We start from the raw sequence: 23001 nt of genomic DNA on the forward strand, positions 1-23001 counted from the left end.
CTCTGAGGTGACAGTACACGCGTACGGCAACTTGCCTTTCGTGCAGTCAATCCCAGTTGGATCCTCAGCACTGCATACAGTCCCCTGAGCACTGCCAAGAGCAACCCCTGAGTCCTACACTCATTTCAATGTAGATTATTCTGCCTTTTACCAGTTCAAGGGACTTGTAGCAGGCGCCTCCATGGCCCTGACCTGTTTGCTAGGAGCAGAGCTTCTAGACACAAGTTGCATAGATGAATCAGGATCTAGGGCATCCTAGTCCTGTGGTTGACCAATTTAGTCTGGCCTTGGTTTTCTTGTCCTAATTGAAACAGAGAGCACAGCGGGCAGGGCGTTTGCCTTGCACGCAGCCGACCCAGGTTCAATTCTTCCATCCCTCTCAGAGAGCCCGACAAGCTACCAAGATTATTTCGCCCCCATGGCAGAGCCCGGTAAGCTACCCGTGGTATATTCAATATGCCAAAAACAGTAACAAGTCTCACAATGGAGATGTTATTGGTGCCCGTTCAAACAAATTGGTGAGCAACGGGATGACAGTGACACAGTGAACTGAAAGAACAGTATGATTCCAGAAGCTGGTGATAGGATTCAATGATGCCACAAAGCACTGAGCCAGGCACACAAGAACTGATAATATATTAGCTTCTGCTGCTGATGCTGGCTTTAAAACAAGAGAGATGGCACAAGAGACAGGAGTACAAGCTTCCCATGCAGAAGGCCTAGGTTCAATGTCTGGTACCTGGGGGCCGGAGCGATAGCACAGCGGGTAGGGCGTTTGCCTTGCACACGGCCGACCCGGGTTCAATCCTCGGCATCCCATATGGTCCCCCAAGCACCGCCAGGAGTAATTCCGGAGTGCAAAGCCAGGAGTAACCCCTGAGCATCGCTGGGTGTGACCCAAAAAGCAAAAAAAAAAAAAAAAAATCAATGTCTGGTACCCCATGGTCCCACCGCATTGAGAGGAATGAGCACTAAGCCTGGAGCAGCCCCTGAGCAGCCAAGGGGGGAGAGCAAGAGATAGAGGCAACAAGACACTCAGCAGAATATTTTATACATAAAAGATGATAAAAGTGTCTCCAGTCTGAAATAAACAGGACAGGAATGAGCAAAAAGTAGTAAAGTGAAGGTGGGTATGTTGGCCCAAGCCAGGCATGCCTGAGTGCTAAGGGCGCAGTGTAGGAAGGAAAGCTCGAGTCATTCTGAAGACAGCCACCTGGCCCCAACATCTCCTCCAAAGAACACACCATCCGTTCACATCACCCCCTGAAACATGCTGCTCACACACCCTGCCGGGCCAGGACAGCCGTGCAGGGTGCCAGCCTCAGTCCCAAGGCCCCATCACTACAGTCTCAGCTTCCTTCTTTGCACCAAGACAATGACAGGAAGGGAGAGGAGGGCCAGTTCTACAGTTCACTTCACCCAGCCCTTATCTGTACCCAGTTCTCTAAAAATGGTTCTTTAGAAAGAGACATGGGGTCACAGAGAAAGCATAGTGGTTAGGGCACTCTCCTTGTCTGCCTGGGTTCATTCCCCAACACCCTATATGGTCCCCCTAACACCGCCAAGATGGTCTCTGAGCACAGAGCCAGGAACCTGAGCAAACCTGAGTGTGGTCCCAAAATCAAAAAATAAAACACACAAAATATGCGCGCACTTATCCTGTGCAGCAGTAGGGACTATTAGCCACATTACACAGATGAGGAAATTGGGTTTCAGCCATGGAAATAAATTACATGTTCAGTATCATAGGGCACTGGGTCTCAGCTATAGCAATTTTATCTCCCAGGAGACATCTGGCAGTATCTGTAGGCACACCTTAAGATATACAACAGAATGATTTGAAATATAAATGTTTATATAAAAATGTATAGATATAGGGCTGGAGTGATAGCACAGCAGGTAGGGCATTTGCCTTGCACGCGGCCGACCCAGGTTCGATTCCCAGCATCCCATATGGTCCCCTGAGCATGGCCAGGGATAATTCCTGCAGAGCCAGGAGTGACCCTGAACATCGCTGGGTGTGATCCAAAAAACAAACAAACAAAAAAAAAGTATAAATATGTTTATAAATGAATAAACATATATATATTTGTATATACACACAACCATATAGTTACCACAAGTTTAACATCCATCACCACATACAATTACAACACTTTTTTTTCTTGTGATGAGACCCCTTAAGACCTCTTTGTAAGTGGGGATATTTTTGATTGTCATAATTTGGAAATTACTACTAGAGTCACAGCCAGGAATACTGGCAACTACAATGAATGGGCAGACCAAAGACAGGATATGGAGAAATAAACCTTTCTTCTTTTATCGCTCTCTCACCTCCTTGGGTCAGGGATAGAAACCAAGGCCTCACACATGAGTGTTCTACCACTGAGTCCTAACTTCAGTCCATGTTCTTCTGCTGCACCGTGCCGAGAAGTCTAAGACAGCAGAGACAAGGGCTCCTAATTTAAATACTCAAAGTAGAGCCTCTGCCATGTAACCGGTAGCTCAGCTTCACAGCTAATCTTGGGAGACGCAAAGCATATGAAACACGCAGGTACCCTGGCCTCTGGGCGGAAAACTCAGGGTGGGGGTTGAGAATCATCCCAATTCTACAGATCCTGAGGCTCTCAGAAAGCGGTGCTTGACATCTCCAAATTCCACAAGACTGAGAGCCCAGCAGAAGCACAACAAATTAGAGCGGGAAAGTAGCACAGAAGCCCACTAGCTCAAAACAGCAACACGAAGGGTTCAACTAGCAACCATCTGCTCACTAAATCCTCAGATGATGACTTTAATTACACCATTGTGAGATATAACAATTTTCACAAATTTTCTTCTATCATCTTTTGGTAATTCCACTTACCACTTTGTTAGAACAAGCAATATCAGATCAATTATTTTGTGCCTGCCAAGGGGTAGCCTTGGGGGAGTGGGGTGAAGGGGCAGGGGAGGCAGTCAACTGGGGACTGTGACGGAAGGAAGGTCACACTGGTGGTGAGATTGGTGCCGGAACACTGAATACCTGAAACGACGGCTTTATTAACAACTCTGTAAACTACGGCGTTAAAAGCTTTAAAATATATAAATACTGAAAGAATTATCGGGGGAATAAACAGAAAAGATCTCGAAAAACAATTCTGGTGGGGGAAAAGCATTTTCACAAAAGGTCCTGCTTAGGAGCTGGAGTGATAGTACAGTGGGAGGGCACTTGCCTTGCACGTGGCCAATCCAGGTTTGATCCTCAGCATCCCGTATGGTCCCCCAAGCACCGCCAGGAGTAATTTCCGAGTGCAGAGCCAGGAGTAACCCCTGTGCATGGCCGGGTATGACCCAAAAAGGAAAAAACAAAAGGTCCTATTTCAACCAGGATGAACCCCTTGAACCTGGCTTCTGCTCTGCCTTTGGAGAATTCTTGTTTATAAAGGGATGACTACCTTGCAGAGGAGAGCAAGACCTGGATAGCCGAGGGAGAATTCTTGTTTATAAAGGGATGACTACCTTGCAGAGGAGAGCAAGACCTGGATAGCCGAGGGAGACACCAAGGGGTTGCGGGAAGGAGCAGAGATCTGTGGGCTAAGCATGACAACCCTGGAAGTTGCCGAGGGTTCGAATTTGATCGCTTTCCACCTGGAGCTCTGAAAGGCAGGTGATCTTACCAACACGTAATCGCAGGGCTGCAGTCAATTCTGTAATTGCAAAATACAATCTCATAAAGAGATAATGTGCTCATTTTCTTTAAAATTATAAATTGTACTTGTTAGGAAACAATTTTTACTTCCAAGCTACTCAACTCTCGTTTCCTGAATTATTTACACTTCCCTCACACTTCCATACTCCCAGAACGAGAGACCAGTCATGCTTGTTTTAGAACGCAGTGATGGCAAATGGATACAGGTGACATTAATAAGATTAATAATCTATTAGGAATCGTGCTGGAAACTGCAGCTGAGCATTCTGGTTACAAACAGCCAACAAAAGCCAGCAATAAATGAGGTCAGCCTCGTCAACAGGAGTTACAAACTCTGGGCCAAACACTGCTGGGCTTTCCCATCAAACCAAAGCAGAAGAAGAAAAAAAACACCGACACAGTGTTATTCCCAAATGAGGAATTTTAGAACACTCAAGGCAAAGATACATACTGCATGCAAGTGATACGACACCATAATTAGATTCAACCAGCAGACTGTATTACACTGCGACTCGGAACAATAGTTCTGAGCCAAGATTACAATAAATTTCAAAATCTATAATGTGTGAAATTAAATTCCACAATAATGCATAAAAGTCCTAATTTGAATCAATTTTCAACTTGCAAATACATGAAAAACTAAAAATGAAATTCAGAGTAGGAGAAACAAAGAATACACAGTATTAGTAAATAATATTAATTAGGAGAGGCTAAATCTCTGCTGAACAAGAATTACACATTTTATACATATTCATTCCACTGCAAACTATTTGACTTGCCAAAAATATCAAAACTTGGATATAGCATTTACTTTTATATTCTTTTAAGGTAATCCTCTCCTATAAAGGATTAATCCTGCAGCTACTAGTGCACTAAGATAAATAAAGCAGACAACACTGGAGCTTATATATTGGTTCATTCCCCTCACGTTAACAAAACACATTAAAGGGCAGGGTGTAGCTCACTCCTGTAGCTCAGTGGCTTGTAAGCTCAATGGCTCGTAAGTATGAGGCCCTGGGTTCAATCCTCAGCAATGCCGCAAAAAAATAGTAAGAGCATTAATGCCATGTCTAACTTGAACATGAACTTCAAGAAGCAAGTGAAGGAAAATCAACAACATAGAAGGTTAGGTCCAGGGATGGCAAGATAGTACGGTGAATACGAAGCTTGCCTTGCATACAGCCAACCCATGTTCAATCTCTGGCATCCCACTCAGTCCCCCAAGCATTGCCAGGAGTGATTCCTGAGTGTAGAGCCAGAATGTGTGGCCACATCACAGGATGTGGCCCAAAAAAAAAAAAAAAATTAAAAAAAAAAAAAGTAGTAGTAGTTCAGGTCTAGAGAGAAGAAAAAAAAAAAATTCAGCAAAGTTTATGGCCAAACCAGGAAGTGAGGCACACTTGGCTATAACATAGTTCACTTTCAGTAGGGTATTCTCACTTAATCCACAGGTTATCACCTATGGCATCTTTGCATATAAGATTACAAAAATCTCTGATATACATCAATATCCTGAACACTTAGGGGTGGTCCTATTTTCAGTTTTTCAATGGAAAGTGTGGAGTAGGAAATATCTTTTAAATGTACAAGGAGGGATGATGCCAGCAGGGACAGCTTATATTTATTACATGAGAACAGAATCAAGATGCACAGTTTCATCAAGGGAGGAATAATGAATGTGCATAAACAAACACCAAAGAAATCAGCCAGTCAGAGCTGGAGCAGACATTTGGATGTAACGTTTGACTACCACGATGCTCTAGCAAGGCTGATGAAGAAAGGAAGGACCCCCTCCACAGTGCTCTACCTAAAGTAAGAGAAGCTGAGAGTCTGGTGAGATCTGAGTATGCTCCGAAGTTAATAATGGACATGAGAATCTTGGGATGGAAGTCACTTTTTTCCCTGGGGAGCTTATAATTCTCTCATTTGTTTGGTTTTAGCTTGGGGGCCACACTCAGTAATGCTCAGGGCTTAGTCCCTGGCTCTGCACTCAGGGATCACTACTGGCAGGGCACAGCGGACCTTCTGGGATGCCAGGGATCTAACCTGGGTTGATCATGCACAAGGCAAGCATCCTATCCTCTATACTATCTCTCCAGATCCCATGGAAGCTAAGATTCTCTAAGACTACCAACTACAGAGTTGAGAAGCTGTATTTCACAGTGGTTAGATCTGAGCTTGACTACCAGGGTTTAAATCCCAGTTCTGCTACTTATTAGCTGTAAGATCCTAAGTAGTTAATTATTTAAGGAATCAGCCCTTGGTTTCTCATGTGTAAAAAGAGGGCAATAATCACAACTACCTCATGAGCGGTGTGGCAAATCAGAAAAGCTCATGAATGTTAAATATTTTTGGTACAAGGATATAAGAAAATTCACAACAATAGACATTTTTGTTTTTTTAAGCAAGCGCATGCAAGGGCCAGTAAAATACATATCATAACTTCAAAATGCTTTACAGAACTTCCTGCAGCAAAAAAAGGGGGGGAGGGAATATACATATATACACACACATACATACCACATACATATATATATACATACACACATATAAGTACATATATATGGGAATACATATATACATGAATCTAATTACATAAACTCGGCAACAAAAATATGCAGAAGCTCTAGCAGAGGACTTCAGCCCAACTCATAAAAACAGATAATCCTCCTCCTGTATAGCTACAGGTACTCAAACCTGGCCTGCAGAAGGCTCCTCAGCTAACTTCCACATCAGTTTTTGGGATTCAAACTTCAGAAAACATTTTAAGAGTAAACATTTTAGAACTGAATAATTTAGGAGAACATCAAAAAGATTACCTTTTTTAAAAAGTCAGTGTTTGAAAATCATATTCAACAAATACATTAAAGGATCACCCAAGGGCGTTTGCCTTGCACGCGGCCGACCCGGGTTCGATTCCCAGCATCCCATATGGTCCCCTGAGCACCGCCAGGAGTGATTCCTGAGTGCATGAGCCAGGAGTAACCCCTGTGCATCGCCGGGTGTGACCCAAAAAGCAAAAAAAAAAAAAAAAAAAAAAGGATCACCCAGCCAGAAGACTGGTGACGGTCTTAGCCAAACTTTCCTTGCCTTTAGCACCCTGAAACTGGGATAGGAGAGTCGGCAGCCGAAAACCTCCACACTGTATAATCGCCACCGTCATCCTGGCCAGACCCCTCTGCTTGGATGAGGCACGGCCCAGAATCAATTGGCTGAAACGCTCAGGTTTGAGGGTTTTGTGGCTGCAATCTCCAGCTTTCACAGGGCCGGAGATGGGCTACCCCCCCACCCCACCCCACCCCCACACACACGCTACCCCCGCACCCTGTGCTTCTGGAAGCTCTGCCAGGCACGCCCACGAATCCCCTCCGGCACCACGTGAGCCATGGTCCATGGTCCAGAGACTCAGAAATTTTGAAAGAGACCAACAAGTGGAAGAATTTCTTCCAGATCCCACCCAGGGCTGAGTCATCCAACGATAACCTGAAGATGCGTGGCTGAGCCCCCACACCTGCCCACACAGAGCCTCAGCAGCCGAAAACCTCCACACTCCACAATCGCCACTGTGCTGCCGGCCGGACCCCACTGCATAGAAGAGACTCATCCAGAAATCAATTTGTTGAAAAACTCAAGTTATGCAGGTTGTGTGACTGAAAATCTCCAGCTTTCACGGGGTCAGGGATGAGCTACCTCGCCCCCACCCCTGCCCCCAATCTCCTGGTACTTCTGGGAGTCCAACAGTCACACACATGCCCCAAAGCTGCCTGTCAGTTAAGAAGTTAACTCTAGCTGTTTCACCCTGTTAAAAATTTAGGATACCCTGGAGCACTTGGCCATGATTTTGGCAGCAGGACATCTGTAACACTGATAAACCAGAGTAGCACACCAAATGGGATGGGACGTAATGTAGAAGGCAACCAATCTCAATTAACAAAACACAAACACAGAAGGCTTAACCTGTAACAACATCTAAGGAATCTCTTATACAAGGGCTTAAGGGCTCCATGGTGAGATACAACAATCTTCACTAACTTTCTTCTAAGGAAACATTTTTTGATCACCCTTTTAGCAATTTATAACAAACAATGTAAAATAAATTACTGAGTGCCTACTATGGGGGTGGGCTCAAGGAGTAGTAGGGAAAATTGGAAACAATGGTGGTGGGAAAGTACAATAGTGGTAGGATTGGTGTTGGAATGTTGATATGTCGCTAACGAAACTAATGACTTAATAAAGGTATTAAAAAAAAACAAACTGTGATAAGTTCATCGGAAGCACAGACGCCTGCTACTCATACATTCAGAGAGTTTCCTCAGGATCCAAGATTGATAGTTAATACTTTTTTTGTGTGTGGTTTTATGTTTGTTTTGGGGGTCACACTGGCAGTAGTCAGGGCTTACTCCTGGCTCTATGCCCAGGAATCACTCCTGGTGGTGCTCGGGGGACCTTATGGGCTATCGGGAATCAAACCTTGGTCAGTGGTGTAAAGGTAAGCCCCCTATCCACTGTGCCTCAGCAATAATTTCTTGTCAGATCAATAGGCTACTTTCCAACAGGCTAGAAAAGACTGTTACCTTCCCCTCCCTACCCACTCACTGTCTCTTCTGTTTAACTTGCCCCTAAATCTCTGGATATTATTTGGAAGAGCTCAAGACATGCCCTCTTGCCAAGCATTCTTCTTACACCTGCACTACATCATTTTAAAACCACAAATCAAAGGTGGCAGCCTTATATAACCACCCATATAAAAAGGAGATATAATTTTTCTAAAATCAAAGCCTGCGGTTAGAAAATCCAGATGATATTTCACCTTGTCTGACGAGGTGCACATCCTCAGGGTATCTGAAAATTAGATCACTCGGCGTCAGACTGCTTTACTGGGACATGCCCAGTCAAACCAAGCATTCGGAACTCCCTGGTTAAAAGGGCAGTCCCCTTCTACTGGCACATTGCCTGACTATGACTTCCAGATTCTCCCCACAAGAAGCCAAGGGCCCTTAGAGGGCTAGACGCTCACAGAAGACTGTCAATTGCCAGCCCCAGCTCCACTGACACCGACAGTCACTGCGGTCCTTATTCAGCCTCCCACAATGATCCTAACTGCAAGGAACTTCCAGAGAGGGTCATCCCCAACTTGCCAACACTGAAGCACTTCTCTGAGATGACATCAATTTAACTGACAAACGAGGTCAAAAATGATATGGAGAGCTGACTGTGAACTCTTCTCGAAGGCTGATCTGTGAAACTGAGGCATGCATACCTCAGAGGGCATGTAAGAAGGTGTGAGAAGAACATTTCCAAATTTCTCTTCAGGGCTGGAGTGACAGTACAGTGGGCAGGGTGCTTGCCTTGCACATGGCCAAAGCAGGTTCAATCCCTAGCATCCCATTTGGTCTCTCGAGCACCACCAGGAGTGAGTGATTTCTGAGCATGTGAACTGGGATTGTTCCCCTCACTGGTCCCTGTGGAACCCCTGGTGTGAGCACCATTCTTAGATGTTTATCAGAACGGTGTAAAAAACTAATTAACTAAAAAGTTATTTGTCCCCCCCCCCATATGCTCACAACAGCATTATCCACAAAACCCGGACCACAGAATCAACCTAAATGCCCAACAATAGTGATGGGATAGAAAAATGGTGGTGCGGGGTCAGAAAGAGTACATGGGCAAGGCGCCTGCCTTGCACAGTCAACCGGGGTCCAATTCTCAGCACCCCATATGGTCCCCCAAGCACAGCCAGGAGTGATCCCAGGGTACAGAGCCAGGAGTAAACTCCTGAGCATCGCTGGGTGTGACCCAAAAAACAAACAAATCCCATTTGACCCAACAATATCACTCCTGGGAATATATCCCAGAGAGGCAAAAAAGTATAGTCGAAATGACATCTGCACTTGTGTGTTCACTGCTGCATTATTTACAATAGCTAAAATTTGGAAAAAACCAGAGTGCCCGAGAACAGATGACTGGTTAAAGAAACTTTGGTACATCTACACTATGGAATACTATACAGCTACTAGAAAAGATGAAGTCATGAAATTTGCATATAAGTGGATCAACATGGAAAGTATCATGTTAAGTGAAATGAGTCAGAAGAGAGGGGCAGGCAAAGAAAGAGTGCACTCATCTACGGAATATAAAGTAAAAGAATGGGAGATTAACATCCAAGAGTAGTAGAGATAAGGACCAGGAGGTCCGCTCCAGGGCTTGGAAACTGGCCTCACATGCTCAAAGAAAAGGCAGCTCAGATAGAGAAGGAAACAACAAGTAAAGGATGTTGGGAGGACCCATTAGGATTGAAAGATGCGTGCCAAAAGTAGACTATAGACCGAACATGATTGCCACTCAATGCCTCTACTACAAACCACAACAACCAAAAGGAGAGAGGGAGCAAAAGGGAACGCCCCGCCACATTGGCAGGACGAGGTGGAGGGGACGGGATAGGGGTGGGAGGAGGAATGCTGGGACCACTGGTGGTGGAAAATGGGTACTGGTGGAGGGATGGGTACTCGACCATTGTATGACTGAAACACAAGCACAAAAGTCTGTAAGTCTGTAACTGTACCTCATGGTGAGTCACTAATAATAATAAAAAGAGTACTGTATATACATAACAAAATACTACACTGTCATTAAAAAGATCAAACTGGGCCATCTGGGATAAAACTTAAGCTGAAAATTATGGTAGTTACCAGAGGAAAAAGGGGGGGAAAAGGGAGTAATAATAATGGTAGAAATGAAATGGTGCAAAATCTTCATGGTAAGTATGAAAACTCCAATATGCCTATAAAGATGTGAGGATACACCCTAGAAGTTAATTCAAAGTAGATTGAAGCCCTCGAGATCAAACCAGAGTCCATGAAAGACAATGGGAAAAAAGGCAGAACTCTCCAGAATAGACCTCAGAGGTATCCGAAGATTATATTCTGTTGTAAGGACAACAAAAATAAACAAGTGGGACCACATCAAATTAAAAAGGTTTTTCATGACAAAAGAAATTCAGGCTAAGGCTGTTTCATTTGGAGCAAGCAGAGGGGGGTAGGTGAGGCCCCTTCCCGTCCCAAAGGAACCCCGGCAGCTGAAAACCTCCAGAACTCAACTGCTGCCATGCCCACGGCCTCTCTCCACACGATCAGACAAGCCTCACCCATGATTGAATCTATTCCTAGACCGCGCAGCCACTTACACTTTACACCACCTATATGCCAAGAGTAGCACACCACATTTTATTGGGTATAAAGCAGAAGACAACCATCTTAGGGGGAAATGTATTTATACAGATTTTGTGTGTGTGTGTATATATATATATATATGTATGTATGCATATGTATGTATATGTATATATATGCGTATATATGTATATTAACAGTAAATAAGAATCAATCTTTAACAATGTTACTCATCTCTTATAGAAGGACTTAATGGCTCCTGGGTGAAATACAACAATCTTCACACGCTTCTAAGAAAACTTTTTTGTCTTTTTAGCGGATTATTCATAACAAGCAATACAAAATAAATTATTTCAGTTCTTTTTAGGGGCAGAGTTTGGGGTTCAGGATAGAAATATGGTGGTAGGAAGAGTGTTATGGTGTTGGGATTGGTGTCTGAATATTAAATGTAATCAAATATTGTGAACAACTTTATAAAAATAAAAGAAAAAAAAAGAAATTCAGGCTAAAAAGAAAAGACCACACCTAGGCTAAAGTGCACTTGCCTTGCTTCCCCAAAAATAAATTATAAAATTAAACAAAAATGAAGGGGCTGGAGCTATAGTACAGCGGGTAGGGCGTTTGCCTTGCACGCAGCCAACCCAGGTTCGTATTCCCAGCATCCCATATGGTCCCCTGAGCACCACCAGACGTAATTCCTGAGTGCAGAGCCAGGAGTAACCCCTGAGCATCACCGGGTGTGAACCCAAAAAGAAGATGAAGAAGGAAAAAAATAATAATAATATATATATATGCACACATATATATTCTTTTCCCCATCCTTACTGATGGGAAGAAAATAGTTGCACATAACACAACAGATAAAGGGCTAATATCCAAGACACATAAAGCACTCACAAAGCTCAACAACACACACAAAAATAATCCCCAAAGACATGGTTTTATTGTCTTTTGTTTTTGCAGTGTCAGGGATCAAATCCCCAGCCTCACACAAACAAGGCAAGTGCTCTGCCACCTGAGCTACGCCCTCAACCCTGAACTTTTCTTTTTGAAGGTAAAAATTTAGCTTTGAGATATAGTAAATTCATAACTAGGAATTTTGTAGGATATAAGGTCTTAGGTTCAGTCAATCATGGCACCCCAAATAATACCATAAGAACCTAACAATGATGTTCAGGGCTCCCTATACATAGAGCAAACCATGCATCTCATAAACTTTCTAAGCTTTGAGATACAGAGGTAAAATCAACACTCAGATCATTAACCAGACAGAGGGGCCAGAGAGACAGTAAGTGAGGCACTGCCTTATAGTCCCCAGCACAACATCCAGTCTCTGAGCCCAGCCAGGAGTGACCGTTAAGCACAGAGCCAAGAGTAAGCTGGGTGTGACCAAAAATAATAATAAGCATAAAACAATTTTTTTAAAAAGCCCCACACATTCTCCTTAAAGTCACTATCCACCCAAAAAAGAGTAACCACTATTCTGATTAATCGCAAAAATTACTTTTTCTTCAAACTAGAGAGATAGAATAGAGGTTAAGGCACATGGTTGCCTAGGATGTGGTTGCAGCTGTCACCCACATTCAAATCTGGGAACTGCATACGGTCCTCCAGCACCACCAGGTGCGCCACAAAAACAAATGAAAAAAATTCTTTTCTGTGTTTGTACTTTTAGAAGTGCTCACCATAATCTTCTTATACAAAGCCATGACATTATCATCATCAAATGGTAGGAAGCCACACATGAGCACATATAAGAGGATGCCCATGCTCCAGACATCTGCCTGTGAGGGAAATAAAAATCAGTGCCAGAGTTAGGACAGCAGTCAGGGCACATGCCCCAAATCCCACGGCCCCCTGTATCACCAGGGGCCCGAGAAGCTCACCAGCCCCTGCCCACCACTCCCCCGCCAAGAGTTCTGAGATCATCCAATTCAGTTGTTCACATAACACGGAGAAACTAAAGCCTAGCGAGGAAGACTCATCTGAGGCACCCATCAGCAGTACGTGGCCGCCCAACTTCCGGCCAGTGCATCACCCTCCAGCAGGTAACAGTAGGTAACCTCCAGCTGGTAGGACCGCACTGGGCCAAGTGGGGGAAGATGAGGTTTCTGACTCTCAGAGATGATCCTACACAGCGACTGAGGGCTTATTACGAATGAGGACTGTGTAAACAGGCATCGGGATGTCAAAACAAGCCTTAGAATTTACTACTGAGGATCGGCAAATGTGACTAAGCCCCACTGTAAAGTCTTCTCTATGCAGAGAAACCTCCATAAAGTTCAACAATTGACTTTTCAAATAGGGAGCTAGAAATGAGCCTGCCAGCACAAACAGCCGGACAAACCTCAAAATCCCAGAAAGAACTTAACCTTTCTAGAAGCTATCCATGTGTCTCAAGAGCCCTTGCACTATTTACTCAAACAGTAGTCCGCCTTGGTCAACAATGACACCATGGCAGGCTAGCAAGGAAGCGCTCCTATCCACAACCGAGGCTTGGGGAAGGGTTACAAGGGAAGATGGGCAGTCTCTAAAATAAAATATGGGGCTGGAGGAGAGATGGCACAGTGGTGAAGCGGCCTCAGCCAAGCCGTGCCAGTCTGAGCCTCCTTACAGGACTATAAGGTTTGGTTTCACGACCAAATATGGACAAAGTACAGGTTTCTCTCTGGGCTAACCAGCATCTCTGATGACCGAGCAGGCAATCATGGCCTTGTGCTCTACCCACGACTAAGCAATCTAAGTTGTGAAATTATATGACACAAAAATAACCACAGGGATAGCAGAAAGACATATCTACTTCATTAAGTGCACTAGCCATTATCACATTTATTATAGGTTATTCACTGGATTTATTAGTTTACGTAGCATACCCTCTGAACAGATTTTGATGGGCAATATTCCTTCTTACCTGCATGCTGTATCCCCAGTGCAGTGTCAGACGCACTACAAGTTTCCAATCATGTATATTGGTAATGTACTGAGCTAATTAGTAGGTAATTACCTCTGATCCAAGATATGATTTGCCTTGTATTAATTCAGGGGCTGCATAAGCAAGACTTCCACAGCACGTCTGCAGTTGGTAATCCTTGTTACCCTACCAATAAGGTAAAAATGAAAAAACTTATTCATTGCAATGCCTACGGAGAATGAAACTGTGAAAGACATTCTTTCAGAACAAGCAAAAAAAGCCTAAGGAATTACCCCCAAATACAGGGAGACTGCCACCAGCTCTAGTCTCTGCCTGCATGCATGCATGGATGGAACCGTACTCCCTCCAACACTGTCACTAAGCACAAACAAATTCCTCCTCCCCTTAGTGCAATCAAATAAAACCAGGTTCAAACTTCCTCTGGACACCCATCTGCATGATGCTCAGAAACATCCATGTCTTCCATCCCCTAAGTGCCCAGGGAAAAGGATTATTTCTTTAGTAGACCCTACGGAACAGCAGCTTCTTCCTTAGAGGGAAGAAGTCAATGTGGTACACACACGTTTCAGAAGTCTATTTTCTAGGTTCAGTTGTAAGACTCAGTTATAAATCACAACCTTAGCTTCCAGACCCATTCAAAAAATAAGGATTCTGTTTCTCATTTTCTGCCTTCCACAGAAATAGGGCAACACAATGAAGATCATACTATGACCCAACACTAGTTCTACACCTGGCAAAGCACTTGTGAAACTGCGAAATTTCATTGACAGCTACAACAGGAGACACAGCTCCTCAGCAAAAAGCTAGGGCAATCTTGTCCCAGCAAAACCTGCCTTTTGAGATAGTGTCTATGGGGGCGAGTCTGCAGCCACCACAAATAAAAGCTAGCGAGTCTCTCAGAGACACCCTCTTCTGCCTCCTGTGGAGACAGGACTTACACCAGTTTTTCTGTTTGCAGAATGCTCTATCTTTATATGCCTGCCAGTGAAAAGCAAGCCTTCGAGCATTTGGTTCCCAGACTTGGGGTTCTGCTGACAGTGTCTGAAGAGCTTGGGGAGGGAGAGGAAACTCAGAAAGACTCAAATATACAACCCAAAGGGACACAATCTGCTTCCTCTTTGCACCGAGCTCATTCTGATGGGGACAGAAAATAATACAGAATTAATTATGAAGGGTTGAGACAAGTCTGCAATTTCCACATTCTTTTATTTTTTAATTTTATTTCTTTTTGCTTTTTGGGTCACACCTGGTGATACACAGGGGTTACTCCTGGCTCTGCACTCAGGAAATACTCCTGGCGGTGCTCAGGGGGTCATATGGGGTGCTGAAAACCGAACCCGAGTCAGCCGCATGCAAGGCAAACGCCCTACACACTGTGCTATCGCTCCAACTCTTTTTTTTTCTTTCATTTTTATAACTTTTTTTAATGTTTTAATTGAACCACCTTGAATTAGAGTTACAAAGTTAGTCAATATTAAGTTTCAGGCATACAATGTTCCAACATCAATCCCTTCAGTAGTCTCCACCCTACCTCTGATACCCAGCCTGGAGGGAAACTTTCCCCTCCACATCTCCTTTGCTCCACCATTGTCCTTTATCCCCCCAATCCCACTCCCCACACATGGCAACAACAAGTGTCCTATGGAAGTTCCGATCTTTGCTTCTCTTGCCTTTGAGCATTTGTTATTCCCCTGCTAAATTTCTTTACATCCCACATATGAAAGAGAACATTCTGAGTCTGTTCCTCTCCTGTTAGCCAATTTCAGTCATCATGATGCTCTCCAGATCCATCCACTTAGCAGCAAACTGCATGCCTTCACCTTTACTTATGGCCAAGTCATATTCAAATGTGTATATGTATGTACCATAGTTTCTTGATTGTTTCCAAATTGAGCTATGGAATTTCCACATTGTTTTTTGTTTTGTTTTATTCTGTTTTGGAGTCACACTGGCAATGGTCTGGGGTTACTCCTGGCTCTGGACTCATGAATAATTCCTCTGGGGACTAAATAAGATGCCGAAGATCAAACCTGGGTCTGCCACATGAAAGGCAAGCACCCTACCCACTATAGTAGGGCTCTGGCCCCTGATTTTCCAGATTCTTAATGAATGCACAGTGCAGTTCAAAGACTGGAAGGACCAACTGTGGCAGTCAGAGGGAAGCCTCCAAAAGCAGCCGCACTGGAGATCAGGGCAGCCAGCAGAGTCAGTAAGCCTCTGGGGTGCCATGGGGAGCAAATCAAGCAAAAGCCAGGGTGCAACAAGGGGCAAACCAAGCAAATGTAAGAGTGGAAAACTTAACTGGGCATCTGGAATTTTTTTTTCTTCAGTAAGTAGATTATCCCTCAAAATCAGACTATTATATGTAAACATTTGTATTGGAATAAGAAGAGCTTTGCACTAAACTCGCAGAACTCCTAACTAAATGAACAAAGGCATCACCTCGTGGCTACATACCCTAACTTGCAAACACATGGCCAAGGACCAGGAATGAGCCTCAGTGGTAGAGGTAGAGCACTTACTTTGTATGTGTGAGAGTCTGGGTTCAATTACCAGCATACCTCCTATACACAAACAAATCTCTCTCTCACACACACATATGCACTGATATACAGAGTAATTTTGCCAGCTAAATAGCCACGACTAAAGCACGTGCTTTGCATGTGGGAGGCCTGGTTCTACCCGCAGCATGACACAGTCCTCCAAGCACTACCGAGAGTGACCCCCAACCACTGGGTCTGAAAATAGCCCCTGAAGACCACCATTAGGTATGCTGCCACCTGGCCCCCAAAAGAAAATGGGGGAAGAGAGATGGCTTGGCTGGCCAGAGTGCTTGCTTTGCAGGTAAGAAGCCTGGGTTTGAGTCCCAGCACCAGCTCTACAGGCTCTCCAAGCTCCACCGGGGGCAACCAGCAAGTGGGGGCAAACCTAAGGGCCCATGCGGTGTCCATGTGGTCATGAACTCAAGGACCCCCACTCTGCGACTGCTCTCGGGGCACACCCACAGGTCTTCAGCATCCTATGGACCTAGAACATGGGTTCTCAATCTTGCCTGACATCAGAATTATCTAGAACAGTGGTTCTAAACCTTGTCCCCACCACTGCCCCTTCTAACTTTGCTTCCTTCCTGTGGCCCCTCTCACCCTGCTGGTGGGTCCCCTCCCCATTTGATTTTTACCCATGGTCCCCTTGGAATATCCTGAGACTCCCAGGATATTCAGCTGGGAATGCAGCCAGCTGTGAACTGCTAATCTAGAGAACTTAGCAAAGTTTAACCTGGATCAGACACCTGCAAGGCAAACACCCTAACCACTATACCCATTGCACTATCTCTGGTCCAGAAAACAAATGCATTTTGTCTGCACTTACCTTGGGTTTCGCACAGAGACCAAAGTCAATCAGCTTTAATTTATGACATTCATCAAACAGCAAATTTTCCTGGGGGGATAAAAGGGTATTTTTTATAACTATACTGATTTCTTTATAGCACATTCCACCTCCAGCCAGTTCCAGAAGCTACATCAGGTTGTTTATAAAAGGAACATTGTAACTATTCCGCTTCCCCACAAGAGACATTAGCATGTTTTTTCTTGGTGCTGTTTGTTCAATTATAAACAAACACAATTTGTGCCAAAGGAAAATTTTCAACCCAAATAATGTGGTTGGAACCATCTAAAACTATTGTGAATACATAAATAAAAACTATTGCGAATAAACAGAGAGAAAAGGATATTAAAAGTGCCAAATTGTACTGACCCTTTCTAGATCTCTGACCTTGAGACCAAGAGAGATCAAAATCCCTAGTCAGGGGCCAGAGAGATGGTACAGGGGTTAAGGCACATGCAAAGTAACAATTTGACCTTTAAAATCAGAGGGTCCCCTGAGAATCACCACCTGTATTCTAGGAGGTCCTCAGGCACAAGAAGTGGCCCAGGTGGCCCCTAGCATCACAGTGCCTGAACAACACTGCATCCTCAGGCTCTTACATCAAACCACTGGTCAACTGATCAAGAATTGCCAGGAGGGGCTGGAGCAATAGCACAGTGGGTAGGGCGTTTGCCTTGCACGCGGCCGACCCGGGTTTGATTCCCAGCATCCCATATGGTCCCCCAGCACTGCCAGGAGTGATTCCTGAGTGCAGAGCCAGGAGTAACCCCTGTGCACTGCTGTGTGTGACCCAAAAAAGCAAAAAAAAAAAAAAAAAAGAATTGCCAGGAGTATGCCCACAGCCAACTCGGGGCCCTTGGCCCCTGAGCACCACTTGGGCAGCCCCAAAAGTTAATTAAATAAAATACCTATTCAGGGCCAGAGCGATAGTACAGTGGGTAGGGCACTTGCCTTGCATGCGGCCGACCCCATTTCCATCCCCAGCATCTTCGATGGTACCCTGAGCCCCACTGAGAGTGACTCCTGAGCAGAGAGCCAGGAACAAGCCCTGAGCACAGATGGGTGTGGCCCAAAAACAAACAAACAAAAAAAAACCAAACAGACAAACAAACAAAAATACCACCTGTTCAGGGCCAGGAAGATAGTTCAAAAAGTTAAATAATAATAATAATAATAATAATAATAATAATAATAATAATAATAATAATGACATCCCTGTTCCCCATCATTATTAGTCAAAGCAGACTTTGAAGTAGTCACGTCTTGGGAACTAGAGATATAGTACAGGGCTTGGTTAAGGCGCTTGCTTGCCCTGCATGTGACCAATCCTGTTTCAATCCTTGGTACTGTATAATAGTCCCCTAAGCACCACCAGGAGTGACCCCTGAATTCAGAACCAGGAACAGCCCCTGAGCACCCACCAGATGTGGCTCAAATACCCCAGCCCCAAAATAAAAGTATTCACACTTTTATTCTGTCCTTAAAAAGTGACCATTCCAGGACAGAGAGAATAAATACAGCAGGTAGGGGCTGCCTTGCAGGCAGCAGACCTGGGTCTGATCCCAGGCACCCCACATAGTCCCCTGAGCACCATCAGGAGTGATCTCTCAGTGCAGAGCCAGGAGTAAGCCCGGAGCACTGCTGGGTGTGGCCCAAAAGCAAAACAAGGACAAAAAACAGTTTAAAGTAGCCATTCCATTGAACTGTTTCTTTCTGAGGCACAGTGAGGGGTTTAAAAAAAAAAATACTGACCCGAATTTGATACAAAAAATCCTTAGGAAAAAAACTGTTTCTAAAGAGTGCTATATGTGGGGCTGGAGCATAGTAGAGCAGGTTGGATTCTGCCTTGCACAAGGTCAAACCAGGTTGGATCCCCAGCATTCCATACAGGTTCCCTGTGAGTGGTGCAGATCCCGGAGCAACCCCTGGGCACAATGGGGTGTGACCCCAAACCCCAAAGCCAAAAAATAAGTAATAAAATAAAAACAAAATAAACTTAAGAGTCTCTTGCCCGCACGCCTGGCTGTCTTCCCCGGGGGCCCCTCGGAGGGATGGGCTCCAGCTTCCCTCCCCACCCCAAGCAGAGCTCCCGGCTGCCGAAGACCACCTAGCTACAGCCATGCTGGAGGCCCCTCTCCACACGTTCGGACAGGCCTCATGCATGAAGGTACCGGCAGAGGAACCCAGGAAACCTATTAATAATAAGCAAAAGTATATAATAATAACAATAAGCAAGCCTATCAGGAATAAAGGGTGGGGGGAGCACTACCATTAAACAAAGGCACAGAGCCTGGGGGGGAGGGGGTGACGCTGTCCCGCATGGTGGAGCGCAGGCCTCATACAGATGAAGCCCTAGGTTCAATCCCCTGCACAGCCTCACCCCAGGCCCCTAAAACAAAGCCCCACAGCTGGTCATGGTGCTGTCCAGCAGGAGGGCCCAGCACTCACCGGCTTGAGGTCCCTGTGAGCGTAGCCCTGGCTGTGCACGTAAGCGACGGCGGACACGATCTGCCGGAACACCACCCGCGCCTCCTCCTCCGACAGGCGGTCCTGAGAGATGATGTGGTCGAACAGCTCCCCGCCGGGGCAGTACTTCAACAGCGACAGAGACACATGCACTCAGTGAGGGCTTATGCACAGCACTTCAGAGGGGCTGAAAGTAGTTCTAAATGATGCTTCCCTCTGAGACAGCACTCACTCAACTCACAGCGTGGGGACACTGCCTCCCAGGAATCAACAACTGCTCCGCCAAAGTCAGCAGCACTTGGTCTCAGAGCAGCTTTATCAACAAGAAGGAGAAACAGAACCATCTTCTATGGTGATTTTTGTGGGTTTTGTTTGGGGGCCACACCCAGCGGTGCTCAGGGCTTGCTCGGGGATCACTCCTGGCAATGCTCAGGGGACCGTATGGGGTGCTGGGGATTGAGCCCAGATTGGCGGTGTGCAAGGCAGATGCCCTACCTGCTGTGCTATGGCTCCAAACTCTCTACTGTCTGTAGTCTTTAAGGTCATTAAAGAGTCCCTATTTTTATGACAAAACACTAAACCTCGTTTGCATCTTAACACGTTCACCTTTATTCTAGTGACCAAAAACAAACAGAAAGAGCAGCAGTGGCAGCTTCTCCACCCCAGAGAGCACTGGTTTTTCAGGCCCTTTCGTCAAGAGCCTGCGCAAAGGCTGTGGGAAAATATCCGAGCATGGGGCTTGGGGCTTCCAGCCCTTCTCCAGAGTTCCTGCACCTTCACTTCATTTCAGTTGTAACAAAGAAAAGCACATATGGTATCGCCTTGGACCTCATCATTCTGCGCTAGGAATTATGGACATAGGTCAAAAACAAGGCATGTTCAAGGTCATTCATATTTGGAATGGAACAACCAAATGTGCTTACATTACATAAATTATGGCATAGCTTTAAGATGGGATCCTAAGGGCCAATGAGATAGTACAGTGGGTAGGGCACTTACCTTGCACACAACTGACTGCAGGTTTATCCCAAGCACTATATATGCTCCTAAGTACAAGACATGGCCAAACACCCCCATCCCAAATACTTTTTATACAGAAAGAAAACAACCTACTTTATATCTTCAAGCTCTGGGGTCTAGAGTGATAGTACAGTGGGTACAGCACTTGTCTTACACAGACAACCTGGGCTTGATCTCCTGCATCCCATAGGATTCCCAGAGCCCTGCCAGGAGTAACTCCTGAATCCAGAGCCAGGAATAGCCTCTAAGCACCACCAAGTGTGACCAAGACCAAAAACAAATATGTATATATATATATATGTATATATATATGTATATATATACACATATATATACAAAGATATATAAATATATTTGTGTGATATATATTTATATGTAAATAGATATAGTGAAAATATATTTATTTTTTTAAGCTTTAAATAAAAACAAAAACTTCTAAAATCTCTATTAAATACATAGATGGTCTCTGAACCAAAATGATAATAGGGGAGCAGGTACAGAATAAAATCAATCTCTGTCACTAGAGACAAATAAAATCTGACATTCGTAGAATAATATAAAAATCTACGACCATTTGTGTTACAAAAACTAGTATACCACAAACACATCTACACATGTGAGAAAATTATAAACACATACTTACCTGTGCAAGCAAACATACACATACATGCATAAAACAAAGGGATCTGTAAACAAATAGAATATCATAGAAAACACAAGGAAAGCAAGTGATTGGCACAGAGAGAAAGGAACTGGATTCCTGAAAGACAAGTGAGAGAGGTAACTGCTTATTTAGATATGTTTTACAGCTTTTAAATTTTGTCCTAGGTTCATAGGAATTAGAAGTTAGAAAGAAAAAGTGTTTATGTTTTTCAAAATTTGGGGTTTTTTGTTTGGTTTTGGGGGTCACACCCTGGAGTGTTCAAAGGATGCTTCTGGCAGAGTCAGAGGAGCAGGCAGTACCAGGGATCCCAGCCCCCCACAGGCAAAACGCACATTCAATCATCTAAGCGCGCTCTCTCTCTCTCTCTTTCTCTCTCTCTCTCTCTCTCTCTCTCTCTCTCTCTCTCTCTCTCTAGGCCTGGTATTTACATTTGAATAAAAGGATAAACGGTTTTTTCCCCCCAAGAGTCTTGAATTATTAGCGTATGGGCTGAAACATAGCTCAGGAGTAGAGTATTGACCTGCACGTGTGAGGTCCTAGGATCAAGGCCACACTGATGAGAGACACACAAAAGAGTCTCCGAACCCAGCAGCCCGCTGCACAGATGCCTCTGGACTTTAAGCCCAGCCGACTTCACGGGGTGCCTCAGACAGGGGCAGGCGTCATCCCTCCACTTGCACCCCAAGTACCCCAGCAGGTACAAGGGTTCAGTGACGGCAAACTCCAGGCCTCAAGGGATAGGGGATGAGCCATCCCTCTCATGCCCCTGTCCCGAAGGGACCCTGGAGGTAACACTCACAAACTATCTCTGGCTATTTAAGCTCCTTAATGGCCATGATCCAGAGATACACAAAAGAATCTCTGAACTGAGCAGCTCCCAGCAGAGATTTCTCCAGACCCTATTTGTCTAAAATATTAGAATTCCAGGAATGCATGGCCGCTATTGTGGCTGTGCCACATCTTATTTTGTTCATAAGAAGCAATACAAAAGAGTATAGGGGAGATTGTCTGCCACAAAGGCAGGGGGAGGGGTGAGATGGGGGGGATACTGGCGACATTGGTGGTAGAAGATGTGCACTGGTGGAGGGTTGTGTGTTTGGTCATTGTATAACCAAAACTCAAACATGAAAGCTTTGTAACTGTATCTCACAGTGATTCAATTAAAAAAAAAAAAAAAAAAAAGACTGCACTGACCAAAAAGTAAAAAAGAAATTACAAAGTCTTAGAGATAAAATGCTTCTATCAAGACTTGCAGCTCTAAGAATTTTAAAGTGTGCTTTCAAAACAATGTTAACCAGAGACAGTTCCATGAAGTTAAAATTTGGTCAATATGAAGGAAAATGAAACAAAGATGAATGATTCGAGTACTAAAGATTCTGCATCTCAAGTCAAAAAGGGAACTAAATCTTAAAAAATCTGATCCACAATGAATCCTGAAGACCAAATTGTACAGGGATTAAGACACAAGCGTTGCATGCAGCCGACCCTGGTTCAATCCCTGGAACCACATGATTCCCCAAGCACTGCCAGGGTTCAGTCCTGAGCACTTTGCTGGGAGTATCCCCAAAGCACTCCTGGGAGTGCCCTATTGCCCCCCTGAAAGAAACAGATCCAGGACTACTTCAAGCTATAAGCTGAACTCTGTCTCCTAAAAAGACATGCAAATCTTAATCAATGG

At 44.6% G+C, this 23001-nt stretch overlaps 1 protein-coding gene across 7 annotated transcripts in view; it reads right to left on the reverse strand.

Moving 5' to 3' along the window:
* The window catches only part of MELK (maternal embryonic leucine zipper kinase), a 67234-nt gene that overhangs the window by 40277 nt on the left and 3956 nt on the right, over window positions 1-23001 (reverse strand). For 4 of the 7 annotated variants that reach the window (XM_004600242.2, XM_055143304.1, XM_055143338.1 and 1 more), the window contains 4 exons: window positions 19622-19765; window positions 17156-17224; window positions 13859-13951; window positions 12540-12638 (listed from right to left, as the gene is read on the reverse strand). In XM_004600242.2, coding sequence (XP_004600299.2) covers window positions 12540-12638; window positions 13859-13951; window positions 17156-17224; window positions 19622-19765 — 405 coding nt within the window. The remainder of the gene's footprint in view (window positions 1-12539; window positions 12639-13858; window positions 13952-17155; window positions 17225-19621; window positions 19766-23001) is intronic. The other 3 variants (XM_055143325.1, XM_055143347.1, XM_055143343.1) reach the window with 2 other exon arrangements.

The sequence above is a fragment of the Sorex araneus genome, chromosome 1, assembly GCF_027595985.1.
Source record: "Sorex araneus isolate mSorAra2 chromosome 1, mSorAra2.pri, whole genome shotgun sequence".
NCBI lineage: Eukaryota > Metazoa > Chordata > Mammalia > Eulipotyphla > Soricidae > Sorex > Sorex araneus.